Genomic DNA, 27,688 nt, shown 5'->3' with positions numbered 1-27,688 from the left:
TAAAAACCCTGTCCCAGATTTCTGTGAATTAAAATAAGGAAAATAGCAAAACTTATAAAAACCAAGCAAGAGACTGATGATTTTTTGATACATTACTTCAGGAGTAGGCAACCTTCTTGAGTGGGCAATGGAGCAGCTTGGCTGTGTGGTTCAGTGCTTGGTTGTGTGGTTCAGTGGTTGGCTGTGTGGTTCAGTGGTTGGTTGTGTGGGTCCGTGCTTGGTTGTGTGGGTCAGTGCTGTTGTGCCCAACAGGTTTCTGGTCACTGAGAGTGCTGCAGCATGCCTGGAGTCCTTGCAGCGCTGTGTCCCTGTCACACTGAGGAGTCGTGTTCTGTTCTGTCACTTGTGTAACGGAGGTATGAATCACCTTCTGTGGTGCATGAGTAAGAGCTCAGCATCTAAGCCTGCTGCTGTGCCTACAGTCACTTTTTATGTACAGCTGCAACCATTTCCATAGATTAAACTTCAATAGTATAATTGAATGAAGAGGCTGCAGCCAGGATTTCTCCTATCTTTCTCATTTTGAACATTCACAGAGCTCAGCAAGTGACATCTTTATTTTACATCATAATCCAGCACCTGCCATCCTTTTTCTTTGTTATGGGTGGAAGATACCTTTAGTGTGGGAGAATTACTCTCAATTCTCTGGTCCAGTCTTCTGTCTATATAAAATACCCCAAAACACTCAAGTGCCATTGATACTTCTTGCTCTTTAGGTTCATTCTATGACACCAGTTGAATTTGGCCTATGATGTAACTATCATCTAGGGTCTCATAGGCATTTTCAATGTTACTTACTCTTCTATAAAAAAGGAGCTCTTTTCTTCCTGTAACTCACTGTAAAAGGAATAATTTTAGTTTAGTGGGATGCTTTCATGGGTATAGGCTTAGATTGCATTTAGCAATCAAGTGCATTTCTTCTGAACAACCCAAGTTCATCTGATTTTTAGGTACTGCAAATCAGTGTTTCACCAGAAAGAACACAACTAAGATGGTGCCCTGAAATAAATACCAACAAAAAGCTTTTCTTGGCTGTACTACCCTTCCACCAAAATCTATCATTTTAAGCCTCTTAATATAATTTCAACATTTAGATGGTATTTTCTACCATCTATATTAAGTCAACCTCTCTCCAAAACACAGTTTATTGAGAAAACTAGTCCCATCTGCTCTATGTCTGCATGGCTGCTGTCTTGAATTTGCAGAGGAAAGTATTTTGGAAATGATGAAACAAAGACTAGTGCTGCAGCATCTTGATGATTTTGGGGCACTAGCTCTGCTGAACTAGCTTTTTGATCTCCAACTAAGGACATGGTTAAAGAAAACCAAAAACCCATTGTAACTTAAGCTGTATATTTCAGTGTCTGCCTTTTGTTCTCTTTCTTTCACATATAAAACATGGAACAAAGATTCTTTGAAATTCTCTTTTCTAAAGAAGCGTCCTTCCTGCTCTTCTTCTTTGATTTTGCATCCCATTTGAAACCAATCTTTCACAAGAGAAAAAACATTTATAAAATCCATACATTCTGCTGTTATGTTTTAAAAGAGGAAATAATCAATAGATAGGCATTGTGGCTTTGCCCTAATTATTATAATTCTGTATTTTCTGTTTACGCAGCAATCTCCATTCAAGGACTTTAAAGATGCAGCTCTGAGTAAATGCTCTTCCCATTTCTTGTGTGAGGTAATTTAATTACTGTGAGGCTACAAGATTTATCCAGAGCCAAGCAGCAAGCTTATGGCAAAGCAGCATACACCCCAGGCTCTCTTGATTCCCAGCACTGTGCTCTAACCACTCATCCTTGCTGCTTTGCACAGTTCATGACAGTTTACACAGAAAGGAAGCATCAAGGATTTCTGTGTTGACAGTATGTAATCACTCTGTAGACAGTCTAATAATTCTTAGGTAGATTATACTCAGCCATAATCATCTCCAGTGTAATTAGAGAGGAGACTTAGTCATCTAAGTGAGCATAATATAGGTAATATAAGTGGTGTGCTATAGGATATAATCTGAACCCATTTCCAAATTGCACCTGCTCTTTTCATCAGCTGCCTTTCTGATTCTAAGAAGCAAGCTGCCTGTGACGCAGTTCATCCTTGATGTAACTCCAGAGCAAGGAATTTGGGTTGCTATGTTCAACTAAACTTGTTACAATTAAATTGGTATAAAGTCCTCAGCTTTTCAGTGATTCAGATCACTTTTCAATCATACATCCTAAGCAGGACATATACAGTCTTTTTCTGTTGTAAAACACATCGAAATGTAATTCTGATGGCAGCAAAACTGATATCAGAGGAAAACAAAGGTCTTGCTTAAAATATATAATGGAAACCCTTAGAGTATGAAGGGCTTCCATGTTGCTAATGATCAGCTCAGCTTTTTAATCAAAAGCACTGAGCCCAAGCAGTCCTTATTCAGACTACTGACATACCCCCGAAAGGTGCAATGCCACAGTGTTTCACATTCACTGAGACTGGGAGCAGCAAACTATTTTCTCTCTTAGTTACATAATGAAGCTGCAACTTTTGGTCTGCATTTAAGTTTGACAGCAGCAGTGTCCAATTCTTATCCACAATTTCTGTACAGACACAGACCTGTGGTGTTTTTTGTGGTGATGAGAGGAAATTCTTTTTGGTGCATAGAGTTTCAGAATTTTTCCTTCTATATTTTCTTTAAATGTGCAGATTCTGTCTAGCTTTTTGTTTTCTTTTTAGCCAGGTTACTAAACCAGATCTAACAGGCAGTGCAATATTTAAGTGGTATGGCTTTACCAACCTAATATACTTGCTTCCTTCTGCTCTCCTGGTGAAATACTCCAGTTTGTAATGCTCTTTAATATCTCCACTGGCTCATCCTTGCCTCTCTGACCTTTTCCCCTGCTTCCTTTTAACCTTCTTCCCATTAAACATATTTGGCAGTCTCTTCTGCACATGAAATGCCTGGTTTAAGGCAGGAATTGGTGGAATGTGCAGCAAGGTTCTTCTCCTTGAACACAGAGATAGAAACCTAAAGGTGCTGTCTTATACCAGCACCATGTAACCATAAGTGTCAGACCATATTTAGCAGTTTAACCATTTATGCAGAGACCTGCATGCTTGTACTCAGCAGTTAAACTATTTTTACCTCTGCATGGAGGCACAGGTTGTGTGCTGAGGTTGCAGCACAGAGGACAGCTCCATTTGGGCAAGTTTGGCAGGGAGGGCAGGCCATCTGCTCCACATGCCACGGCTGAGGGATGCTGTGCTGTGAGTGGGGGTCCCTCAGAGGGACAGTGGGTGCTGCTTTGCTGTGGGCCTGCCGCTGCTGGTGCTGCTGCTGGTGCTGCTGCATCCAAAGAGCTGAGAAGTCCCTGGAGGTTCAGCTGCTGGAGGGGCTGGAGCCCACTGTGACACTCCACAGGCAGCAGCAGGGAATTTTGCAGACATGAACCACAGAATCACAGAATTCATTAGGTTGGAAAAGATCTCCAAGATCATCGAGACCAACATTTGACCGATCACTTCCTCGTCAACTAGGTCAACTAGACCTGGGCGCTAAATGCCAGCCCAGATGTTTCTTGAACACTTGCAGGGACGGTGACTTCACACCTCCCTGGGCAGCACATTCCAATCCTCAGCAACCCTTTCCTTGGGGATACTTCTGATGAGCTCATCTCCTCAGCTTGGCAAAGTTTGGAGAACTCCTTACACAGTGGTTTGACTGGCTGATGAGGCAGCAGCCATATTTTAAAACTCCCAGTTCTCTTCCTAGAGTTACCTTTGCGTGAGACAGAGGAACACAAGTTAGCCATGAGACTAAACCTGAATAAAAAAGCCCCTTCTCTTTCGGCACGCTCTCGGTCCTCCAGACGGGCTGAGGATAACATTCCGGACGCTGGCTCTCCGCGGGCAGGACCGCAGCGGGATGCTCCAGGGCCCTCCCAAGGCGCGGGGCTCGGGCTGCGCGGTACCCGGAGCATCCCCGGTGCGGAGCGGCCGCAGCGCTCTCGGGGCCGCGCCCTCCGCCGGCGGCGCCCGGGACTCGGCGGCTGCGCGCGCAGGGGGCGGGGCCGGGGCGCCGCGGGGCCGAGCGGAGCGGGAGCGGCGGGAGCGGCGCGCAGGTACGGGAGCGGTGCCGGGAGCGCCGGGGGCAGGGCGGCATCGCCTCCCCATCGCCTCCCCGGCCCCGTCCTCCGCGGAGCGGCGCGGCGCGGCCGGGCTGGCGTGTCAGTGCTCGGCGCGGGGGAAAGTGTCGGGGTCCGCGGGCAGCGACCTTCCCGGCGGGGCTCGCCCCGCCAGCGCCGGGCGGCGGCGGCGGACAGGGAGGGAAGCAGGGAGAGAGGGAGGCGAAGAGGGATGGAGGGAGGCGAGGAGGGATGGAGGGAGGCAGAGAGGGATGTAGGGAGGCAGAGAGGGATGTAGGGAGGCAAGGAGGGATGTCGGGAGGCAGAGCAGGAGGGAGCCGTGGGGGATGGCGGCAGGAGCGGCGGGGCTGGCGCGGAGGATGGCGCAGAGCCGCTCTCCGGGGCCGGGGCGGACGGGCGGTGTCCCCGGGGCTCCGCGCACCTGGCGGTCCCTGCGCGCCTCCCGCTCCGGGGCCGCGCCGCCGCCTCCCCCGGGCCGGCCGTGCGGGCAGGGCTCGGTGCCATCAGCAGATGCTGTCCCCGGCTGTCCTTTGCCTTCCCGGCTCTCCGGCCTCTCGTCTTCGCTGGCTGCACTCTCTAGTCGCTGCTGGTTTCCCTTCTGCTCTGTAAGGACCCGTCGAGGGTTGTTTCCCCCCGTCTTTTTCTTGAAGGTGCCTTTTCGTATGGTCACCTTGAAACCTAGATGCCTTCATGTGCCTTTCTAAGCATACTGTTACGCTCAGGTAGGTAAGTGCTGGTTTCAGTCACTGATGAGCAGATAAACCTCCCTGCAGGTAGATATATCCTACAAACTGACATCTCTATTTGTGCTGCTGTAATAATGGTACAGGCTATGATTAATCTGCCTTAAAGAGAAAATTCTCCAGTACTGATAGTTAAAGGGGAAATAAATCGTATTAAACCAGATTCTCAAACGGAAGAGAGCTTAGGGCCTTGATGCTATGAATGCACATGCTTATAAATCTATCCCTATGAAAAAGTGTCGCACAACTGAGAAAAGCCATCCATATCTGTAGGATATGAAACTTTAATAAACCCAGAGAAAATATTGTGCTGTAGTAAACTTGGTAAATTTTGTGATGCAAGCTATGTGTCTGTACTAGCTAGTTTAAAAGATAATAAATATATGAACTTGTGAGAAGTGGATTGACTGACTCATTTGGTTATAGGCTACTACAGTTTCAACTATTGCTCTAAAAGCTGTTGTAGGATTAGTGATTTAAGGCACCTTCAAACATGCTTTTTGTTCATAATATGCACTCTAAATCTTCCAGCCAGGCAAAACAAAATCTTGAAAACCCTCCAGTCATATTCTACTTAGGAAGTAGATCTCTGTACATGGGACTTTCTGCTTTTTTGAGGTGAACCAACACTGAAATTAAGTTAAACCTTTTATAATGCTGTAAGTAGCTTATGTCCCAGAGCTTACAGAAGCAGTCTAAAAAGGCAGGTGTTGTATTGAGGCAAATGTGGTGGATGAAAATCCTTTATTGGTATCAGTCAGTTTTGTCCTCCCCAGAATAGTATTTTTTAATGCTTAAAGCTTGAGATTTTTCAAGGTCTCTTCCAGTTTTGAAAGACATTTGTAACTTTTCTGTTTGTTTGTTTGTTTTCTTCTGGTAAAGTATGGCATGATTGCAGCTCCACTTATTTACTTGTGCCAAGGTTGGTGTCTTTGGTAAAGGGTGCTGAATTTGGCTCTCCACCCTCTCCTTCAGAAGCCATCAACTGTGGATGCTTTATGCAGCTTGCTTGTTGGAAAGTTTGCCAGATGTTCAAAGCTTCTAGCAAGAGTTTCTTTATTATGAACTTGAAGTGTTGTGAATATGGGCATTATCCCCATAGTGTATTTTTCTCTTTGCTGTAAATTCAGCCGCTTGAGAAACAGAATTGCTCCCCAGACCTGCCTCTGTGAATGCCTGGTTTCTGACAGTGTGCTACATTAAATCCTAGCATTTACAAACTCCTATGGATAATGTTGCAACCCTTTCTGGTTTTTGGGGTATGTTTAAAACCACAGGGAGGCTTCCAGCGAGCTACTTTGATGCTTTTTGTGTTGCTCCGTGTTGACATAGCAGTGTTGCTGATGTGAAGTGACAGCAGTCAGCGTGCATTAGGCAGCTGTGAGGAGCTGGGCAGCCTCCCTTGCGCAGGGACCGAGACCCGACCGAGGCGCAGAACGCGACTGAGCTGCATCCTCACAAACAGCAAAAACCACAGTCAGCAGCTCCTCCTTGGGAACCTGGGTGTTGCACAAAGATGCTTCAGATGCCAGCAGCCCCTAACAAGGGTCTGTGCCCCAGTGACAGGAGCAAGAGAGCAGGTGCTTCCCTACAAAATGGAGAGTGCTACAAATATGACCTTAAACTGCGGGCTGGGATAAGAGCCAAAAGGGATGGAGTTCTGTGACTGCTTGGGGACTTAATTAAGAGCACTGACACCCACTCAGTGAAAAGTCTGTGTAAATAATGAATTTTCCCTGTATGTGCAGCCTGTGATGGAAATGAGTCTGAAATCTGTTGTCTTCTGGATGACTGACCCTGATTTGTTTTTCAATAGAACTATGTTTTCATTAACATAATTCAGATTACGTGGGGCAAAAAATAAGATCCTGTCTTATTTTGAAAGATGCCTGCTTTGAAAGCAAGGACATACTTTGGACAAGGTTGTATTACAGAATTAAAATAGAACTGGTTGGTCAGGGGATTGTAAACTTTTATAACAGCTGAAGTTTCACCATTTGTTGGGACTTAAAGTGTTGAAGAATTCTAGAATGCTCATTTGATGGCCACTACCTGTTTGGTTTTTTTTAGACAGTCTAAAGCAATCTGACAGCTGTTGGCAGGAATATCCCAAATTTTCCCCCACATACAGCAAGAGAAATATTTTCAATTCCTTCCAGGCCTATTGTGCATTTGTTCAGTTAAATGACTGAAGGGAGCACACAGCTTAGTACAGCTTTGAAGTGCAACTTGATTTTATGCCTGGGTAGGGAATTGCTATTTCTCATAATTCAAAAATAAAAGTAAATTTACTGGAGAAAAAGGCCATCCCAAATCCCTGACTCAAAGTTTGACCATTTTGAGTAAATTCTTGAGAAATGTTCAACATATAGTTAATGTAAAAAAAAAAAAAAAAGAAGAAGAAGAAGTGTTGAGCGTGGCTTGTTAAATTTCAGCATTTCAGCTGCTCATCAAACTCCTCTTGGAGGCACAGGTTGGAGGGACAGAAACAATCACAGTTGGATGTGGCACCTTCAAGCAATAAATTGGCATCATCATCCATTGGTAGTTAGGAAAGAGTCAAACAATTTGACTTAGGTCTGATAATGAAATGTCCAAATGATAGGGACACAGGGATCTGGTATGGTTTTGTGCTTTATATTCAGGAACAGTGTCTGCTTTCTAATTTCTTAATACATGCAACCTTCCTCTTGCCTGATAAGTCATGCATTAAAATTGTCATTAAAAAAAAAAAAAGAAAACCTTTCAGTGTTTCCTTAGATGGGAACAGTATTATTATTGTGCCTTTCAGTTTGCTGTCTTTGTTCTGGGCCTGCAGCTGAATGAATTTTGCTTTTCATTTCTGTTTTTGGAAGCACTGCTTTTCTGCAGGGTGCAGAGGTCACATGTCTCTGTGTGCATAAGATGCTGGGCTTGATTTGTAGATGGAAATACAAGCTTGTCTCAGGCACAAGAAACATCTTAATTTAGAGTTAAAATAGAGGTTGAAAACCAACAACTAAGCCCTGAACTGAGTTTTCACAATTGTAACAGACTTTTCTTTTGCATCTCCATTTAAAATATGGAAGAGTTGAGAATAAATGATGCATGGCCCATTCCAAATATTCTTCCTTTCCTAATGAGAGAGCCTTGATCCAAATCTGAGGATCCTTGCTCAAATGTTGGCTGTGTTTTTTATTGTAAATGTTTCTTGCAGATTAGTTCACTTACTCTTTCTGGTTGCAATGAAAACAGGTTTTTTGAAATCTTTAAATGTTACTGAAATAGTTCAGCAATATTAGCACAGCTGGATTTCTGTTTTATAAAAGCACAAAATATAGTGAGGAATAGTCATCCTTTAATACACAAAACCACATTATATGTCTTCATAAAAGGTTTAATGTGCTCTCTGGACCTTAAAAGCAGCTCAAATCTCTTTTGTAAGATAAATATTAAAGAAAATGCTGCCATCATCAGAATATGGTCCAAACTTAGGAGCAAGGAGTTTAGCAGCCTGAATTTCTGTGACCTAAAGCACCTGCTAAAGACCAGCTTTAATTTGAAGAAACCAAATAAGTGAGGGTGGAAGGATCAATATGATCAATGAAACTGATGTTCTGACCAAACTACTGTGGAGGTCTGAGATGAAACCTGAGTGTTTACACCACCACACTTGTTTTTGTGGACACCTGTGCTGTCTTGAGAGCATTATGTTGATTATTACTAGCATTAATAATGGTACTATTAATCTAGGACATTAATAATCATAATATTAATCTAGGACAATCTCAGGTGTGCTTGAAACATTGGCAATTAGGAGAGGTTTAGTCTTCACCCTGTACAACACTTTGATCATGTCTGAGCTTCAGAGAGCTTGACAGTTGTACCAACAAAGCCCTTGAAGACAAAAAGTGTTTGAAAGATGAGTCTGTGTGATGTATCTGTGGAGCCTCACTGGAGTGGATGAAAGCAAGGTGTGCTGTTCCTTGCTCCATCCTTGCTTGCTAGCATGGCTGTGCTGAGTAATGGACACAGCAGTTGTGCTCCTGGGTGAAGGTTTGGCCTGATCAAGCTGAAGTTTTGCCAGCTTCTGAGCCAGATCAATACAAGGCAAATTTTACAGCTGAATGCTACTCATCACAGCATGAGATGAATGCTTTTCTGGTGTCAGAGCTGACTGCTTGGTCTCAGTGAAGCTTAATATCGTTAATATCTGCTTGAGCGTTGCTCCAGTTTCTTGTGAAGAAGATCTGTATTGGTGGCAGCTGACCTCTCATGTAGCACCTTTTACATGATAATGACTGGATATTATCACATTTTTGAGCAAGAGACTATATTGTGTGGAAAACAACTTCTGCATAGTGTGTTGGGGACAGAACTGTTTGCAGACATACATCACTTCAAATGTCTTTCCTTGCTGGAAAGGACTTGCTCTATGCAGGAATAGTTCCTTCAGATCTCCAGATCTTTGTCATCTGGTGTAAATCTTAACTGAGATCAACAATAACTACTAATTAACATTTTGGAAACTTCTATTAAACCCAAAGGGTGTGTGATGTTAGCAGCATCTCTAGCTTTCCCTGAGAAAAAGTTGCAGGGCATTAAGTGAGCAGCAATTAAAAGAGGAGTCTGAAGAGCAAATATTGGTTTAGTTCAGTAAACGTCAGTTAAATTTCAAGACAGACCCTTACTTTCACCCTCTTTTTCTCACAATCCTTTTTTCTCACCAATCCTTTTTAACACCCACTGCTTCCTACTGAGTGCTGCACTTTCATTGTAAACCTATTGTTTTGTTTTTCAATTGACAGAGAAGACAGAGAAAAGAGCAAATTCAGTTGTACTTTCATAAGTTTTGGCATTACTTGAACACTAACTTGTTATAAGTGCTTCAAGATCACAATAGTTCATTAAAAAATGTTTATTTTTGGTATTTTTTTTCTTAAAAAGAGCAACTGAAAGCTGTTGTTGGTGAGCCAGTTTTCACATAATTTGTAGCTTTGTAAAACTATTAATTACTTTGTGCTGAATGTCTTCAGGTTATTTTGGCAAACCAGGAAAATAAGTTGACTTTAAAAATCAACATCTATTTGATGTGGGAAGATAAAGTTATTTTTCTGAGAAGTAATTTTATTGTAGCAGTCAGATTCTTGCACTTTATAAAAGATTATTGCAGTACCAAATTACAGCTTTCAGAGAAGTACACAGTGTTATTCTGAAAAAATAACAGAATAAACCCCCAAGGAATCTAAAATGCGTTACTATGAAAATCTTCCTTTCTTTAGTTTGGACTCTGTCATGCTAAGCTGAGAGTGCTTTGTTGTGGATGCATAGCTATTTCAGGTTTCTGGGGCTGGGGGAAGGAAGGCTCCAAAGCACACTGAATTATTTATGCCTGTCTCTATTTTCTTAAGAGCGTGGCTTCAGCCTCTGACACTCATGTTCATGAGGTGGAGGATGGGTTACTGCAATCTCTGTTCTGTATGTTAATCTCTCTTCCAGCATTATTTGTCTGTTCATTTCTTTGTAAGTGAAAAATGACCTCTAAATGAAGTTTCCATTAGATTGTCACAACTTCTATGCACAGATTTAATAGTGATTTTATTCTGTGTTGAGCACTTTAAATTTCTGATTGTGGATAGGTATTTACTAGAGATTTTTTTTTACTAGACAGAGATTTTATTTATAATAGCACAAGTTGTTCTAATTGGAATTTATGAGGTTTTAAAATATGTGTCAGCATCTGTAAGATCCTCATGTAAAATGTTTCAGGTTTTGATATTTTTAACCTGAAAGTTGGTGCTTTATGTTTATCCAGATTTGTGGGTTTAGTTTTTCTTGAGGTGATGCTAGGCAATAACACACCCCTGTTCACCCTATTTCAGGAGCATAGCAATGTTCAGACATGTTTATAAAGCCCTGATAATTGTTGTACCTGTTGTTTCCCTTTGTGATATTTGGAGCCAGACATTTGTTCAGAGAAGAGCAATGAAGCTGTGAAGAGTGATCCCTACGAGGGGCAGGCGAGGGAGCTGTGGGTGTTCAGCCTGGAGAAAAGGAGGCTCAGGGGAGGCCTTATTGCTCCCTACAGCTGCCTGAAAGGAGGCTGGAGCTGCCTGGGGATCAGCCAGTGACAGGGGAAGTCAGTGACAGGGGAAGAGCACATGGTCTACACCAGGGGAGGCTCGGGTTGGACATCAGGAGGAATTTCTTCACTTGTTAAGCATGTGAAGCACCTCCATCCCAGGGAGGTGATGGAGTCACCATCCCTGGGGGTGTTTGAGAAACCCCTGGATATGGCACCTAGTGCTGTGATGGTTTGCTCAGAGGATGGACTCGATGATCATGGGGGTATTTTCCAACTGTTTTGATTCTGTGATTGCCCAATGGTTGTTACTCCTTTCTTTCTGCTTTAAAATACTCAGTACTGTCTGTTTTACCACTGACAGCAGTGGTGATATATTCATACAATTAATTTGGCTTGTCAGGTGTTAAATGGGACTTATCACAATGAGAAAAGATCTTAATAAAGGAACTTGTTAAGGAAGTCTTCTTTGTAGTGTCAGAATGCAGGAGACTGGAAAAAAAAGACCAGGTGGAATATCGCATCCCTGCTGCAGTGTGTTTTTGTCAAATAAAAAGATGGCAAGTGGAGTGTATTAGCTTGTGGCTGCTGCTCAGAACTCTTTTTTCAACCTTTGTGCCTGCAGTGATTCGAGGCCAGCCAAGCATGGTGCCTGTTAACTCCCTGCAAGTGCAGCAGTTATTCCATTGTGGCACAGCATGATGTGCAGCTCTTTGGCCATTTCCAGGGCTCCCATAGCAGAGTGGTGCTGGATGTAGCTACAATGGTCTGTACAGTCCTCATTTCTCTGAATTTGCCCGTCTATGAGTGTGATGGTTTGCAATTGAGACAAATGTGTAGGTTTACCTCTGCCTACAGCAGAATGTAGGTCTGAGGTATGGTCTGCTGAGAAAATCAGGCCACTGTGCTTCACATGCTCTGTGGTGAAGAACTGTGTGCATGGGCAGCAAGCTGTTCTTTGAGATCTATTTGCAGTCATTCCCTCTGTTTTCTGAGGTTTTCAGGATTACTTTTCACTGGAGGAGCAAACTCTCTGTGAAAAAAAGTGTAGGAATTATAACACTAGGTGATTTCAAAAGTCAGGCTGATTTATCAGAGGTACCATGAAGGAGTGTTCTTTTCCTCCTGTGGGTGAAAGATGTTTGTCCAGTATTGAGCTGTGTAAGAGAGCAAAGAGGTGGCAAATATGTGAAAATGAGCATGAGGACAACCTGAAGCTGATTAAAGAAAAGAAGAACATGAAGCAGGCAAGTAGAAATGTCCTGCTTAGATAGGTGGCTGCTAACAGACTGTTTGAGCTATGTGATGGAGGAAAATAAAGTACAGTAGAGTTCTGAACAAGTAGAGGTTGTGGGTATGTCTGAGAAATGGCCATCCTTGTCATATTCAAAATGAACCAAATGAGGTTCAGGGAAAAAGTGCTGCCTAGCAAACTGAGTAGATTTGAACTGCAGTAACTGCTGGATGGCTTCCTTCTCTGAAATGTAATCTGGGATCCCAGTGCAAACTCCTCCACTGACAGTCGTGTTTTCAGGATAAGGTTAAAGCATTTGACATAGTGTTTGACTGTTACATACTTGCCTGTGTGAAATACACTGTGTTGAAGTGACCTCTACTTGCTGGGCAGCTTGCTCATGCTTATGAAATACACTGTGTGTTGAAGGGAACTCTAGTTATAGAGGAGCTTACTCATACTTTCATGCTTAAGAAGCATTACCAAAATGGCAAGTTTGTTTTTGGTTCAGTAACTGTTGGTGTATTTAAGGAAAAAAAAAAATCCCACACTTACTCATACTTGCATACTTTCATACTTATAAAACATTACCAAAATGGCAATTTGTTTTAGGTTCAGTAACTGTTGGTATATTTAAGGGGGGAAAAAATAAAATCTCACACATACAAAATAAAATCTCTCACATAGTTGAGACTATTTCTTTCAGGGAGGTTTCAGAATTTTAAGGGCATTCGATACCTATAAGCTTTTAATTCTTTTCCCTATCTACTCAGAGTGTAGGTATGTAAATGTCTGCCCTGCATACCTTTGTATTTGTTTAGTAACAGAATGCTGAAATATTTCCCCTCTTCTTAAGCTTATCTGCCAATAGGTTTAGGTATTAATTTAATAAAAATTAGTATTGTATATAATTTTAACCTTTCTTGCTAGGCTCTTGGATGCTTAATGTTTTTCAGCTGTGTCATGTATTTCGAATAAATCTGCTTAGCTAGTGTTTGGAATAAAGGAAATACTTTTGAGTAGTGAGATCCTCACTAAATCTGCAAGTTGTTAGAGATTTTGGCTCATTTGGCAATGTATCAGAGGACAGATTTGGTGCTCTAAAAGATGAGTTACCTGAAGGCAGGTGGAAACTCCGAGAGTTCTGGAAAGCAGTTTCATTGACATCACCAGCACAGCAATACTCATACTTGGAGTAATTAATAACAAAGTACTGAATGGTTTCATTAGTGCTGAAGGTTGGGCAAACACTCCACAAACACTCCTGGTTCCAGTTACACCGCAGGTGCTCTGAGGACTTGCACGCAATGCATGGCAACTGGAGTGGGACTTTTTATGTGTTCTGTGTGCAAGACACTCCTGTAGAGCCAGCAATGTCCCAGATTAGAGGCACAACAGGCAGATCTGCAGCCCAGGGTCCTCTGACAGATGTGCTTTATGAGCTGAAGTAATTCCAGCTCAGAGTAGCTTGTCCTTTCCCACTGGTCAAAACTCTGCTTATGAAAAGGGATTTGTTTGTTTCCTAATGCATTTTCAGCTCAAGTGGATGAATATAATTTTACCTAAATGGAAAGGTTGTGTGAGTTCCCTGGACAATTCATTGCCTCACGTTGTGTTGGTAGAGGGCACTTCTAACATGGAACCACTTGACCTTTTTTTGCAAGGTTGAGCATCTGTGTGATCTGTTCATAGCCCACAGGCAAACAATTACCATTTTATGGATTACAGTCTCTATAGAAAAGGAATTCTTCCTCTATTTTATTATCTGCTGTTCTGAGAGATGTACTCAAATGGCAGCTTAAAAAAAAAAAAAAAAGAAAAAGTAAAATTTGAATGGTTTGAAGCATATGCAAGCTAATGGTAAAAAAACAGCTTTGCACACTTCCCCATGCCCAGCATTGTCTTGCAGATGAATTTGGAGGGGAAACTCAAGTGCTGATTGTTTCTAAGGAGAGCAAATGTGTGCAAGTATTTTACTTCTTCATGATATTGTAGAAGATTAAGAGAAACATGTTTGTTTGTTTGGGTATATTTGTATATTATTGAGTTTCTATTGCTGTGATAAGAATTATGAAGAAAATTTAGACATCTGTGTTAAGTGCTTTTTAAACAAGTGATAAACACCCCACAGTTTTGTTTTGTAGCCATATGTACCAGAAATTTTTCTAAATGGTGGAAAAAAATGTCACATATGGCAATGTACACAAGACCAGCTACAGTAGTGTAATAGTCCTGAAACAGTTTATATTTTTCTTAATATATTGTTATTGCAAACACTTAAAATTATCCTATGAACATGTCACATTAGTCTACCTAAACAAATAAACAGCAATCAATTGACTTCAGGTAAGAGCAGCAATGCAGACAAACCACAAAGAAAATAAAGTGCAATTAGTGCTTCAGTCTCTCTCCCATCTGAGTAGATAAATTGACTGACAGTTTTGGATGTAATTGTGCTGTATCTTTCTTCTGTTTCCAGTTATACTATTGTCCTCTTTCAGGAATCCCTCAAACATGTTTTATCTTTCCTTTTTAAAAATATTGAAGTGCATGGGAGCAGAGGGAGTAAATTATTTAAAGTTATTCTGTGTCTCTGCACTTGCCTGAGTCAGCAGAATACATCTAGGTCATACGTTCCCAAGGAGCTCCAGTGCAGAGTATCTTCTTTCAGTGGGGACTAAGCAGGCTCATCAAGGCACAGTTCTCTTGCCTTTTCTCCATTTATGCCTTCACAAAGCTTGGGTGAAAAATGATGCAAATTATTATATTTTTAAAATTAAATTCAGATAGGCTTCCTTTGAGCTGACCCGTTCTTCACTCATCACTGGACAATCGACTGACAGAGGGAGTGCATTCCCTCTTAGCTACAGCTGGTACCAGTAGGCTGAATGACTCTCTAATCTATGCAGTTATGAATAAAAAACCCCACTAGTTTTGTTTGTTGATGCTTTCTTTCCTTCCTAGGATGGCTGCAGCTCCTCCAAGCTACTGTTTTGTAGCCTTGCCCCCCTGTTCCAAGGATGGGCTGGTGGTGTTTGGGAAGAACTCTGCACGGCCCAGAGATGAAGTACAGGAGGTGGTGTACTTTGCTGCTGCAGAGCATGAGCCAGGAAGCAAAGTGGAGGTAAGGGTGAATTGTGGCATTCAAACTGGGAGAAATCACTGTTGCTGGAAGAAATGAATACTGTCTTGTTTTCCCATCAGATTGTGGAGTCCTTACTTGCTTCACTCAAATCTCCCGAGTAGAAAAAGAAAAGATTTTTTTACAAGTTTGAAAATGAAACTTACAATGTAACTTTTTTAACGGGGGAGAAATGACCTCTACTTTTTCTGGCAGACAGGCAAAACTGCTCACATCTCAGATTCCTGCACCATGTGGTCAATTGATTTACTTCTAAGGGAAAAATCTCCTGGCTAACTGGAACTAGAAGCTAATTTTTGGAGTTTGTCGTGTGCCAAATGAATTACTCTCATTCATGGTTGTTATTTGGCAGTAATGGGGCCTGGCTATGCTACACAGGTTGAAAAACAGGAAATCTGTTTTTCAGAAACTTAGCCAGAAATCTGGGACTTGAGGAACTTGTATTCTAATAAGGGAATGTGAGAGGAGGAGAATGCGAGTGCTCAAGTTTGTAAGCCAGACTTAACTCTTGTACATGCCATGGGCTCTGTTGGCATGTTCTGCACCTGCATCATGGCCAATTTTTAGTGCTGTGGCTTTTCTTGAACCCAGGCTGGATGTGGAGTCCTGAAGCTGGACACTGATGCCGTGGCTGCAGGTTGACAGGGACCCTGCTGGAGGTTGTTGTAATTGTAGTCTGTCACTGCAGCCTTGTTCTAATGACAGGAGAAATGAAAGGATAAGCAGATGTGGAAGAGTGAAGCAAAGGGACAAATGAACCAGAAGATAGGAAGAGGGGAAAGTGTAAAGTGAAGGTGGAATGAAGAGAGTGAGGCATCAGAAGGAAAGACAAGGATCTGTGCAAGCAGTCATTTTATCAGAGGAGACAGAGCCTGATGTGGCACTGCCAGCAGCTTTTAGGGTCCCAGGTTCTTGCTCAGCCTGGCAGCTGGGAAAGCAGAGTCTGTGAGGCTCCCTGCATTCTGCTTCCTCCTGGCCCTGTGGCTCTGCAGAAGGCTGAGGACAGGAGGTGTTCTGCACCAGGCTGATGCCTCTCATCCAAACACATTCTGTGTGGATCTAGTGGCACTTACCCAGAAGAGATCTGAAGGCCAGTGCCACTTTTAATGCTGCTTTTCAAATGGGATGACTTCCAGGTTTCACAGGCTTTGGTGCTCTTCTTTCTGTTAATGTTCCCTTAATTCTTTTTGCTGCCAGCATCTAGTACAACTTATGCATTATTAAATGGTTTAATTTTGGATATAAATAAATCCCCTCCCCCAGTAGCACTATGCACAGTTGAGTGCTGTAGTACCTTGTAGACATGTGCTGGCACATGTAACACAAGTGTGACAGTAAGACAAGAAGAAAGCTTCAGAGCAGTTTGTTTTAAAGCACCTCTGCATAGAACAGGAAATGGAAAAAAAAAGTTCTGTTATTGGGGAAGAACAACTTTGGAAAGCTTCTCTATTTTGTACCCTTAATGGAGAATAATTTGTAAGAACTTACTGTAAGAGTTCTTGATTCTTTTAGTCTCTTTGCCCCACATCTTATTCTTTCATGAGATTGTCATAATTTGCTGAAGCATATAATTAAGCCATATATAATAATCTATAATTTTATAATTGGCATATAATTAAGGCATATATAATCTATTATGATTTCTCTTTTACACCATGATTAATTGGTTTAGTGCCTTTTTTTTTAGAATTCAGTCATTAACTCAGCTCTTTTGCCAGACCTTTTAGGAGCAGGAAGCATAATTCCTTTTCATAGCACAGCACAGTTTGTAGATTTAATCTGCCAACAAGGATCTGCAAGCATTCTCCTTAAATGCTGAATTAAAAAAAATAAAAATTAAGATAAAGTTTGTTGCAGTGTGGTGAAGATGCACTTTTAGATGACAGACTGGAGGGGGCCACTTTTTTTTTCTAAAGTAGGAGCTTAAATCCTAATTAATGACTACTTTGGCTTCTGCTAGTCTAAACTACAACGAAATTCTTCATTAGCTATCCTGAGGTTTTTCAAGTAAAATTGTGTGCAGCAACATACAAGCTCCAGATGTTTGCCTGTTTCCAAATTCTTCCTGTTTCCTCCTAGCACAGGATAAAAACATCATCATTTTCTCTGAGAGCAGTGCAAGTAATTGCTTATCACTGCCTCTTCATCACACTCAGCACTAAGTATTGTTAATGTGCTTTTATTTTTTTTTTACTCACGCATATTTCGAGTGGAGTAAGCTGGTTAAACCACAGAGCTGATTTTACTTGTTTTGTTAGGTCCAAGGTAGCTGTCTGGGAGGTTTTCACAGTCGTTGTGTGTTGGTAGTGAGTGCTACCTCAGAGACAAGAAAAGCTTCAAGGAAAGGCTTGGGTCCAGCTGCTTCCCTTGTTAATACCAGGCATGCAACACTCTCCACCTCTGAACAAACTTGTCAGAGGTAATTAACTGGTGGGGGAGTGGAGAGGAGTGTCAAAGCTTCCATATGTAGCTTTGACATGCTCAGGGTTAATACTTTGTTCTTTGAAACCCGTGAAAGCTACCAACACTCCAATTACTGTTGGAGCAGGTTTTCTTTTTTACTACAGCTTTCCTTCCTTTGCACTTTGTAAAACTAAACAGCCCTGAGAAATTAAATGTATGATATTTACAAATATCATACATTTAAATGTGGCTGATCATTTCACACTACAGTTTTTCTAAGCCAGTAATCCTTTGTGCCTCTGACTAGATTTTTCATTTCATCCATCCTAGTGTTTTGGGTTTCTTTTTCCCAAATGAGCTGCTTTTCTCTCCATTCCATATTGTATACTTGCTTTAGTTTCTTTACCGTCAATGGGCAATGATAGTGGACTTGGTTTTCATTATGTTCTGTTTTTTGCACACAATGTGGTTCAGTGTGTATCAAATTGTGATTACCTGGTTGGCTGCCACTCATGTTCTGAATTTCTGTTAAGAGGTGGAAATAGCATGGATTGTTCTACAGAACTCTGTCAGGGAGTTTGTATCCTGTTTATTTCCTATTTCTGTTCTGTGCTGCTCCTGTGTTTGCATCTGTGAAAATGCACTGTGTAACCAAAAGTGGCTCACAGTAATTCAGTGAGATTGCTGCCATAAAGGAATTGGGAGGGCTGTGCTGTACAGCTCTCAGTCACTTTGTGGCAGGGTCTCAGGGGGACTCAGTGAATACTGCAAGTCATTTTCAGCCTGATCTTTGTGCCTCAATCTACCAGACAAGTAACCCTGCAGCTAGCTCATCAACATAATTCCTTCCCTCCACGTCAGCAGGTTCCCAAGACCCTGAACAATGGGGCTTTTCATTAAAGGTCCCTTCTGTGTATGTGTGTGACAACTTTCTCAAAGGTTTGTTCTTCCCCTGCATTGCAATTTTGCAGGGGCAGATGCTGATCAGCCCTCTTCCTTCTTGTAGTGCTCAGCCTACTGAATTTGTGTGAGCAGGTGAAGCGTTGCTCCCCTAAGCATAAATAAGGTCCATTTTGGAATTCCTCTACTAAAAGTGTGTTATTTTTTTCCCCAGATGAGGATTTTAAGAATTTGTAACATTAGTGAGAATTAAGATGCAAGTCCCTCGGTCTTACTTATTTTCAAGGTAGATTTTACTTACTAGATTTCTTTTATTCTCTAGTAACCTGCTGTGGTTTTCCTTCTGCTGAAGAAGTCTTGGCAAAATGACTTTTTGTGGATGAATTTCCCATGTGGATTTTTTTTCCTTTTAGATCCATCTTCCTTTCCTCTAATTTGACCTTATATTCATGATTTCAAAATAGTCTTGGTTTCTTGTTTCACTACAGAGCTGTAAAAGCTCTTTCACCTTAACAGCATGCACTTCTTATAGAGGAATGGAAAGGGGAAAGTAGAAAGGGTAGACTAGCAAAGAAGTCTATAAAAGTGTGGAACATTCCAAATTTTTCTACTATGTTGGTATTAAACACAGATCTGGGCTAAAAGCCAGCCCTCTGTGGGGTAGGAGGAATTTTCTTGTTCTCTAAAACATCGTGACATAGTTATGCCTTAGTTATTCTTTTGTTTTGCTCTGTTGGTTTTTTTGTATTTTTTTTTAATGGATATCATTCTACCTCCCCTTGCTCTGAGTTTTCAGAGGAGCAGTAAGATTTTTTCTCTATGTTGGTCTTGAGGACTGCAGACATAAAAACTCACCTAAAGGAAACTGATGGGTCCCTGCCTGGTGTCACAAGACAGTGTAAAGCTTGGAAAGCAGACTTTGACTGCATTAAAGTTGGCTTTGTATCACCTGGTGATCTTAATCCTGGTGTTTGTTACATCATCACCAGGCATCACACCAGTGCTGCAGTTCAGTTCTGGGATCTTTGGTTCCCCTTGTTGCCAGTTATTTGGGTTTCCTGCGTTGTGTCATGGGCAAGGTGTTCAGAATCTGGTAACATAAGTCAATCAGCAGCAGGATCTACTGAGAATTTGCTCTTTGGGGAGCCTCCAGGTGAGACTGGCAGTGCTAACTCACATTGTTGCAGGTGTGGGTGCAAACCTGGGCACCCCCAGTGACCCCTCCATGGGAGAGTGGTGCCTGGCAGGAAACCTCGATGAGGCACAGCAGTGTTTGTGCCTGTGATGGAGCATTTTGCTTACTCTGTGTAAACAAATGAGGTTCTAGCCTGCAGATTTGCAGTCCAGAGGGGGTTTAGGAAGCTGCATTCCTGCCTCTCCACTGAGACAGCTGCTGGTGGGCAGCAGAGCTCCTGCACACACAGACTGGAGGCTTTGTCCAGGCCACCCTGCTGGAGCTCTCCCTGAGACTTCACACAGAGGTAAAGGAGAGGCACCCCACAGGCAGACAGCAGCTAAGAAAAGAAATTGGTTCCTGCCTTCAGATCCATTTTCTTGGCTAATGTGAGTGTTTTCTCTCTTCTGCTCCATTGCAGGCCACTGGCCTTGACACTGATGTGTCGGACTTTGCTTTGTAGCACAGTGCTCACCCCAGCAGCAGCTCAGAGCTGGAAGCCAAAATCTTTTGGATGTTTCTGCCCTCTCAAAGCCTGTTTTTACTGTGGGGGTGCTGCTTGTTTGTTCTCTTCTGCTACCGGAGCAAAGCTGGTTAGCTTGAACTATTCTTTTTTGTTCTTAATTGTTTTAATTCTCCTTTTTAATTGTTGCAGACAGAAGAGGAGGGGAGAGTATTAGAATTGTGTGGGGCAAAAATCTGTCAACTCTTCCATCTTGACCCAAACCATTTAATTGTGTCAAAACATATGAGTGAGCAAGTATTTCAAATGCCTAGGATATCCAAGAATTCCAAGGATGTCTCTGTCATGGGCTCTTTGTGGCTTCTTTGAAATGTATTCCTTACTGTTTTAAAGCATTAAATTAATAGGCTTCATCCACATTTCAATTTTACTTTTCCTTATCCTCCGGGAGACTGCTAAATTTGTGTCTTGAAAAACAAGAGGTGCATTCTTGACTGCTAAACCTACTCTGACATATAGTGTCTCCAGAGAGTGTTCTCAGCCTTAGGTGCCTTGCTGAACTTTGTGGTATTTGATTTCTTTAAAGACATTTAAATTTTGCTTTGTGGAGCTCTTTTCCATACAGTGGCTTATTGGTGGCTTGATAGAGCAGGTTAGAGTCAGTCAGAGGGTGCAGATTGTTCTGCTTTTGGCCAGGGGAACTGTTTAGCTTTTTCTAGCTTCTATAATTTTTTTTTTCCTGAAATAAAATCTTATCATCCTTATACACTGCTAGAGATAAGATTCAAATTTCATAGTTATTGGTTGCAATGAATACAAACAGTTGGGAATAATATGCAAACAGAAAACATATGTAAAGTGCACTAGGGTCTTCATAAAAAGAGAAAAAAACTGTTCTTAATGTGAAAAGAAAGAGATACTTCACTGTGGCAGAAAATGGCTTTTTTCTCTATTTGTACACTTAGTAAATGCTTTTATATCTGGCTACAATGTGAGTATCCTCAGTGTGTGTTCCTGAGAGCTGGCTACCTGAGGTTTCATCCTGCTGCTGCAGACACTTCTGCTCACTGTGCTGGTGTGACCCTGTGAGCTCTAGAGTTGGGCTGACTATGTGAGAGGTGCCCAGGCTGGATGGACCCTGGTGTGTGGCTGTCCCCTGCACTGTGGCACAAGTCCTGCTGCTGCAGGAGATGTCATGGCCATGTTTAATGGATGTGGTAAAATCATCATCCAGGTGTCTTCCACTCTAAACTTGGTTCTGCTTTCTGTGTGAGCAAGCAGTGGTAACAGCATTGGCTAACCACCTCTTTTGTCTTGTGCACTACTGCCTGCATGTTCCTCTTTCCCAGGAGAGGTTATTCCCGCTTCTTTGAGCTCTACTAAATTTGTTTCTGTCAATAAGCAGCAGAAGAATTCTCTGTAAAGCTCATTGCTAGGCACATCTGCACTACACAGTCTGAGGGGCTTCCTTGAACAACTCCATTCTAGTTTTGCAGATTGCCACTTCCCAATGGAGGGAAAGCCCAGGCAGCCCATGTCAGCTGTGGGATCTCCTGTCTGCACATTTCCAGCCAGGCTGTCAGTGTCAATGCCCTGATGGCCAGGGAGGCTCAGGCTGTGAGGCTGCCTCAGCACGTTCTTTGCACCCCTCCTTAGAAGGGGTTAAAAATGCAGTTAAAAATGCAGGGGTTAAAAGTGCAACTTACTGAGTCGCTGCAATCACACAGACATTTTGCCTTTTTTCAGATATGTGCTATGGTGTGGCAGTGCTTGAAGCAGTGAAGCAAAGGGTTAATGCCAAATTCCAGCCAGAATCTGATGGCAGGGAAGGGGGTTGGCCTGGGATCTCTTTTGTATCTGGAATCTTAATGCCCCCTTTCAAAGATCATTTCTTTCTAAAGCATTCCCTGACTATTGCCTTTGTTATCCAGGGCTGGAGCCTATGTGATTTCATTGATATTTCATAATGACCTGACTGACAGTGCTAGGAATTGGGCTTCTGCAGCCTTGGTACAGTAGAAACTGCACAATAGTTTCTTTTCATTAATGAAAGAAGAAATCTCTTGTGCTTATGACTGTCCTGTCTGGGTTTGGAATACCTCCAACTTATCTGCATGCCCCAGCTAGGCTGGCAGATACATTTGTGCCTTGTGCTATTCTTAGAACTCCCTTGATAAGATTTTCTTCTTGATACTGTAAGTGAAATAAAAGAAGTATCATTAGTTCCCAGCCTGTTCAATTCTCTTTAAAGTCGTTGGCTGCATCTCTTGTGTGTGAGGTCTCTCTTCTTCAGTTTTTTATTTTCTAATGGGAATTTTCTGTCACAGGGCAAGATGCCAGTCATGCCACTTTCAGGGCTTGAATTCTAGAAAATCAATGGAGCCCCCCGCCACTCACTCTCAGCCTTTGCCACCAAATTTGTCAGTATTCTCCTGGTTTTAGTATGCATACTCTAAGAAAATGGTTAGTCCAGCTGAAGCTGGACATCTCAGGAATTTGAAGGCAGGGTTAGTGGCAAGCAGAATCCTAGCAGTACCTGATGTCTGTTTTATTTATCATAATAAAACAAACCATTGCCTGGTTTGGCCCAGTGCTCAGTGGAACAGGCTGCTCTGCTGTTGTGCTGGAGGGATTTGCCAAGTCTGTGGGGTGCAGGAGGGGGGACAGGGATTTTGGAATTTTTGCCTGTTTTTAAAATCCTGTCATTATCTAAGCTCCTATTTCTAGAAATCTAGTGGCCAGTGAGGGATTTTTGGTGGATGGTGTTGTCTTTCACCCACTATTTCCTTTTGTGTTTTAGCTGTTGAAGGGCTGTCCTGGTTTCTGTGGAACAAGAAGCAGCAATGGTTTGCTGTGTTGCAAATCCAGTGTCTGGCTCTGGTTGACCTACCTTTACAACTTATGTGTCTTGGGTAAAAGTGGAGAGCCCAGCTCCTCTTGTTTCTTAGGAAAGGGTTTTCTGATGTTATTTTTTGGGGGGGTGAAATTGTGAAGCTTTATGTTTAAAATTAATCTACTGTCACCTCTGGACCCTACATTTTTGAGAAGCTCATACCTGTTATTTTAAATATGAACCAATCTCCTGCCTTAATACATAAATCCCATTGAGTGCCTACTTTTATGCTTACTGGAGTAAATAATTATAGTGGGAAGGTAAAATGTCATCAAGACTTATTCAGCAGTGCCAATAACCATGACAAAGGAATAAGAATCAAGTCAATAGTAGTTTTACAAGACCTGTCGGCAACTGTCAGATTGAAATGGTTTTTCTGTTATTTAGGTCTTCTGAGACAATTTATGTAAATATGGCAAGGCTTGAATATTGTCTATGTACCTGAGTATGGAAACTAAATATAGCATGAAAATATGCTCCATGTTCACTTTTTTTGGGGGCTGGGGGACATAAAGAAGCACTATGGAAGGTGACAGCTGTATTTTGAGATGTGTAATGATGCCTATGGATGTTTTCTGGTCTCTGATTACACAGTTCCAAAACAAACCCACATTTTTTTTTCAGAATGCTCTGGATTCCTCAAGCAGGAACAATTTCCTCCTTCCCTTTTCTCAACTGCTACCATTGACAATAAGATCTTTGCAATGAATAGCAGCTTTGGGAGTGCTTGCCTTTGGAATGAGACACCAAGTAATAAGTGATTGGTAGCAAGGATAGCCTTGCAAGTATGTTTTGCAGAGCAAAGGCATTCAGCATTTTTTTTAGCTTAACTATCACTTTTCAGAGTGTTATCATTTTTCCTTCTAAAAAATCAAAGACTCAGTGTAAGCAAGCTTGTATAATGGGGCTATTCAGCCAGAAAATGCTTTGCAAGTGTGGGTGTATGGAGTACTGGAGTCTCCTCCACACTGTGTCTAGGGTTTTGCTTTCTGCTGTAGGACTGAGAAGGTTCATGGGTGGCTCTGCAGGATGGCCACAGGCAGCTGAGCACCTGTGACATGTAGGGGTGCCTGACCCCCTGACCTGGGGCCTGAGAGCTGCTCTGGTGTTGTCTTCACATGTAATCCTCCCCTGCTGCTCCACTCCCCTTTGCACATGCAGCAAATACAGTTATTCCCTGCTCACACACATGCTTCGGGTGCTTATCCAAATAGCACTGACCTGAAGCTCTGAAATGAAACTGTGCAGAATGTCAAAAATGAGATTTGTTTGCTGACAGCTCAAAAGGAGAGGGGGGACTTTTGATGAGAAATGTCAGTTATGGCATGGCTTGGTTACACAATGAAGCTAAGAGTGAACTGTATAATAAGAGTTTTTATTTTACAGGTCTTAGCTCCTGGCCAGTGCCCAATGTTGTGGCACCTTGATAGAAGAGGAATTTGCCTCTACAAAATCACAGTGTATTACTGTATAAGCAAATTTGGTCAAACAGCCTGTTAAATATTAGGGGTGTTCTGCTACAAATACAGCAGGTATTTGTCCCTGACAGGATCTGCTTGCCTAAGCCTGTCCTTAGGCTGAAAGAGTTCACTGCCCCTCTGCTTTGTGATGTTTTGTTTTTTATTTTGTTCAGTTTTGACCTATTTACACACATTACCTCATCAAGGTGGTAAGCTCATTTCCTGTATCCCTCTTGCATGGTCAAAGTGAAGGACTCTGAAAATCCCATTTCTGACAAAGATAGTCTATTACACATTTTAATTGCATGCTAGAGGAACTATTACTGTGAAAATAATTTCTCAAGATTGGACGCTGAAGATGATCATGCTGTATAATTCTTAAAGGCAGAAAGAAAAGCTAGGAAAAAAACAAAGCTTCTTAAAGCTGTGATATTTTGGACTGATTTCCTTGGCTTTAGATTTTAATATCAACACAGCCAGGCAAGCAAGGCAAATAACTTTTAGTCCACAAGTCCATTTTGATGATCCTGTTTACTCTGATATACCTGATCAGATATTCCTCCAAATTACTTCCTGTAAGAAAGGTGTTACAATAGGAATGCTGGACCTTAAGAGATGCCTTATAAATACAGACAATTTTAGGCTTCCCAAAAGCAAATTCTGCAGAGTTTGATCTATGAAAAACTTGATGTGAATTCAACAGTAAAATATAAAGAAAAATATAAAATATTTCTCTGCTTTGCACAAACCAATCATGGATTGTGCTCTCATCCATGCTGTCTGGGAAAACAGTGCTTGTTTTGAAGGCGAATAAATGTATTGGAAAGGCAACATGATTTCTTTCTTCCTTCCAGTTACTATGACTTCTCTGCAGCCTTCCTTTGTGTTTTTGACTTGTCAGAGTACATTTGCAGACATCTAATTAAAGCAGACCATTTAAAATAGTAAAACCACCAGTTTCAGCAGCAGCAGTGCCCATGTTTTACTTCTGTGACTGTTTATCAAAGTGGCTTATTGTACCACAAAATCTTTTCATGGCCTGTTTTTTTCCCCTCTTGCTACCAGTTGTCTCTGTGCTGGGGCAGCTGCAGGGGAGGCAGCAAGGGGGAGGAGGAAGCCTTCAATGTGTTTTGTCCCAGCAACCATTGTGACTCTTATGTGATAAAGCACTGGAGATGGTGCTGAAGGTGTGGAAACCCAGGGCACTGCGAATATTTCTCTGTCTGCTCTGGGGTACCCTGACCCCCAGGGCAGCACTGACTTTGACCCTCATTCATGGAGAAAGTTTCCTGGACTTCAAGATAGAGTAGAACCCACAAAAGTGTGAAATAGATTATAGAGAGTAGTGTAGGTGTATCACTTGGTGAGAAATCTAGGTTTTGTGATTTTTAGTATGTTCTGGATGGAAGCAAGATGGAGGGCACAGGGTGTCATCCTGGGTTTCTTCTTCATGCTTCTTCTTCCTTCTTCTTCGTGGGTTTGGGCGTCATTTTGTTATTGGGCAGAAAAGTTCCCATTGCAGCTCTTTGGGATCAGTTATTGGGTTAAAAGGGAAAATAATCTAGGTATCAGTTTAGTCTTAAAAGACCTTGGAACAAGAGATTGTTGGCCATTTTGTGCCTTTTAATGAAAAGCTGCTGAACTCACAGCAGTGAGACTCTTTTACTGGTAAGAAATAATAAACACCTGAGTTCAAACATGAACTACTCAAGTGCCTTCAATGCAGACCCAGAGAAACCCACAACTGGTACCCTGACAACAGGGGAGGGGGTAGAATGTTTGATTTTGTTACTGTGTACAGGTATGGTTGGTGCTTTATTAATGTGACAGTACAGTCTGTCTCCTGCTGCTTTTCACTGATCCTAGCTTTTGGGTCCTGCTTGTCCCTTGGAAGCTGCAAGCATCAGCACGTGTACTTTCCCAGGCTTGTGCAATATAAGGATGTGAAGCTTCAAACATGACACTTAAATGTTGTTTAAACAACTTCCTTGTTCATTCACAAAGCATGGACCTTTTAAACAAGGTGCGTCCTTTCTGTACATCGAAGTCATGTTTTGTTTCAGTCACAGCAGCAGATGAAGTGATTGTTTAACCTTCTGTCTCCCTGCTGTCTCTGCAGTGCACGTACATCGAGATTGAGCAGGTGCCCAGGACTCACGCTGTGGTGCTCAGCAGGCCCTCCTGGCTGTGGGGGGCAGAAATGGGAGCTAACGAGCACGGAGTGTGTGTAGCTAACGAAGCTGTTGTGACCAGAGAACCAGCTTCTGAGTCTGAAGCCTTGCTAGGCATGGATCTTGTCAGGTGGGTGTCCTGCTGAGCTGTGCCCAGCCTTTCATCCTCAGCCTCAGGTGATGCTGGTACCAGTAGCAGCTTTGTGGTGTTGGCGTAAGGAGACTTCAAAGCAATATAAGCAGGCTAGGTGGGGCTCCAAATACAGCTGAATGAAAATTTGAAACACTTGCAATCTGAATTTAGCTACCAAGAATGTGCCAGTCTGTTGTGGGTTCACTCAATCTACCTTGTCTACCTACCCTGCAGTCCAGCAGTGGCTATTCTGACAGGGTAAGAGATATGATTACATTGTTAGTAAGGAACTGCTAACTAATTTGTAATATTAGAGTTCTGGTGTGCCCTTTATTCTCCCCCACTTTACAACAGCCTACTCTGACCTAAAAAGCTTATTCTGGGCTTATAGCCAACTGTGGGCATAAACAAACTCCTATGGTTTCCTTCAGCCCATGCATTCCAATGCAAGGCACTGCCCTTATTCAGATGCTGGCACACAGACTCCTGTGAGGCTGTTCATTGACAGCTGGCTCCCAAAAGCCTTGTGCTGCACTCTGAGTCTCAGCCTGCATGCTGATCCTGTGGTGAAGAGAATTTAAAGGAGGCTTGGGTGGGGGATGAAAGCTCAAAATGGAAGAAGAGAGAACGTGCAGACTTATTACAAAGAGAAATGAAGCAAATGGACTCAATTCAAAGACTGAGCAGGACAACAGCTGCATATTTAAGTAAATCAGTCTCAGACAAAATAGTCCTACTGGACTTTCCCTTGGGATACTTAATGAGCTGACTGAAGCAGTTACAG

The 27,688-nt window shown here is 42.3% G+C and overlaps 1 protein-coding gene across 1 annotated transcript in view; it reads left to right on the top strand.

The window, feature by feature from the left end:
• Positions 1–4,057: 4,057 nt before the first annotated feature.
• Positions 4,058–27,688, top strand: part of SCRN1 (secernin 1) — a 39,495-nt gene continuing 15,864 nt past the window's right edge. The window contains exons 1-3 of the mRNA XM_058809092.1: positions 4,058–4,103; positions 15,130–15,289; positions 26,720–26,901. Of these exons, the coding sequence (XP_058665075.1) occupies positions 15,131–15,289; positions 26,720–26,901 (341 nt within the window). The 5' untranslated portion in view covers positions 4,058–4,103; position 15,130. The remainder of the gene's footprint in view (positions 4,104–15,129; positions 15,290–26,719; positions 26,902–27,688) is intronic.

Source organism: Ammospiza caudacuta, chromosome 1 (assembly GCF_027887145.1).
Source record: "Ammospiza caudacuta isolate bAmmCau1 chromosome 1, bAmmCau1.pri, whole genome shotgun sequence".
NCBI lineage: Eukaryota > Metazoa > Chordata > Aves > Passeriformes > Passerellidae > Ammospiza > Ammospiza caudacuta.
The sequence above is the reverse complement of the archived record's forward strand: the minus strand, read 5'-3'. Positions and strand labels throughout refer to the sequence as shown.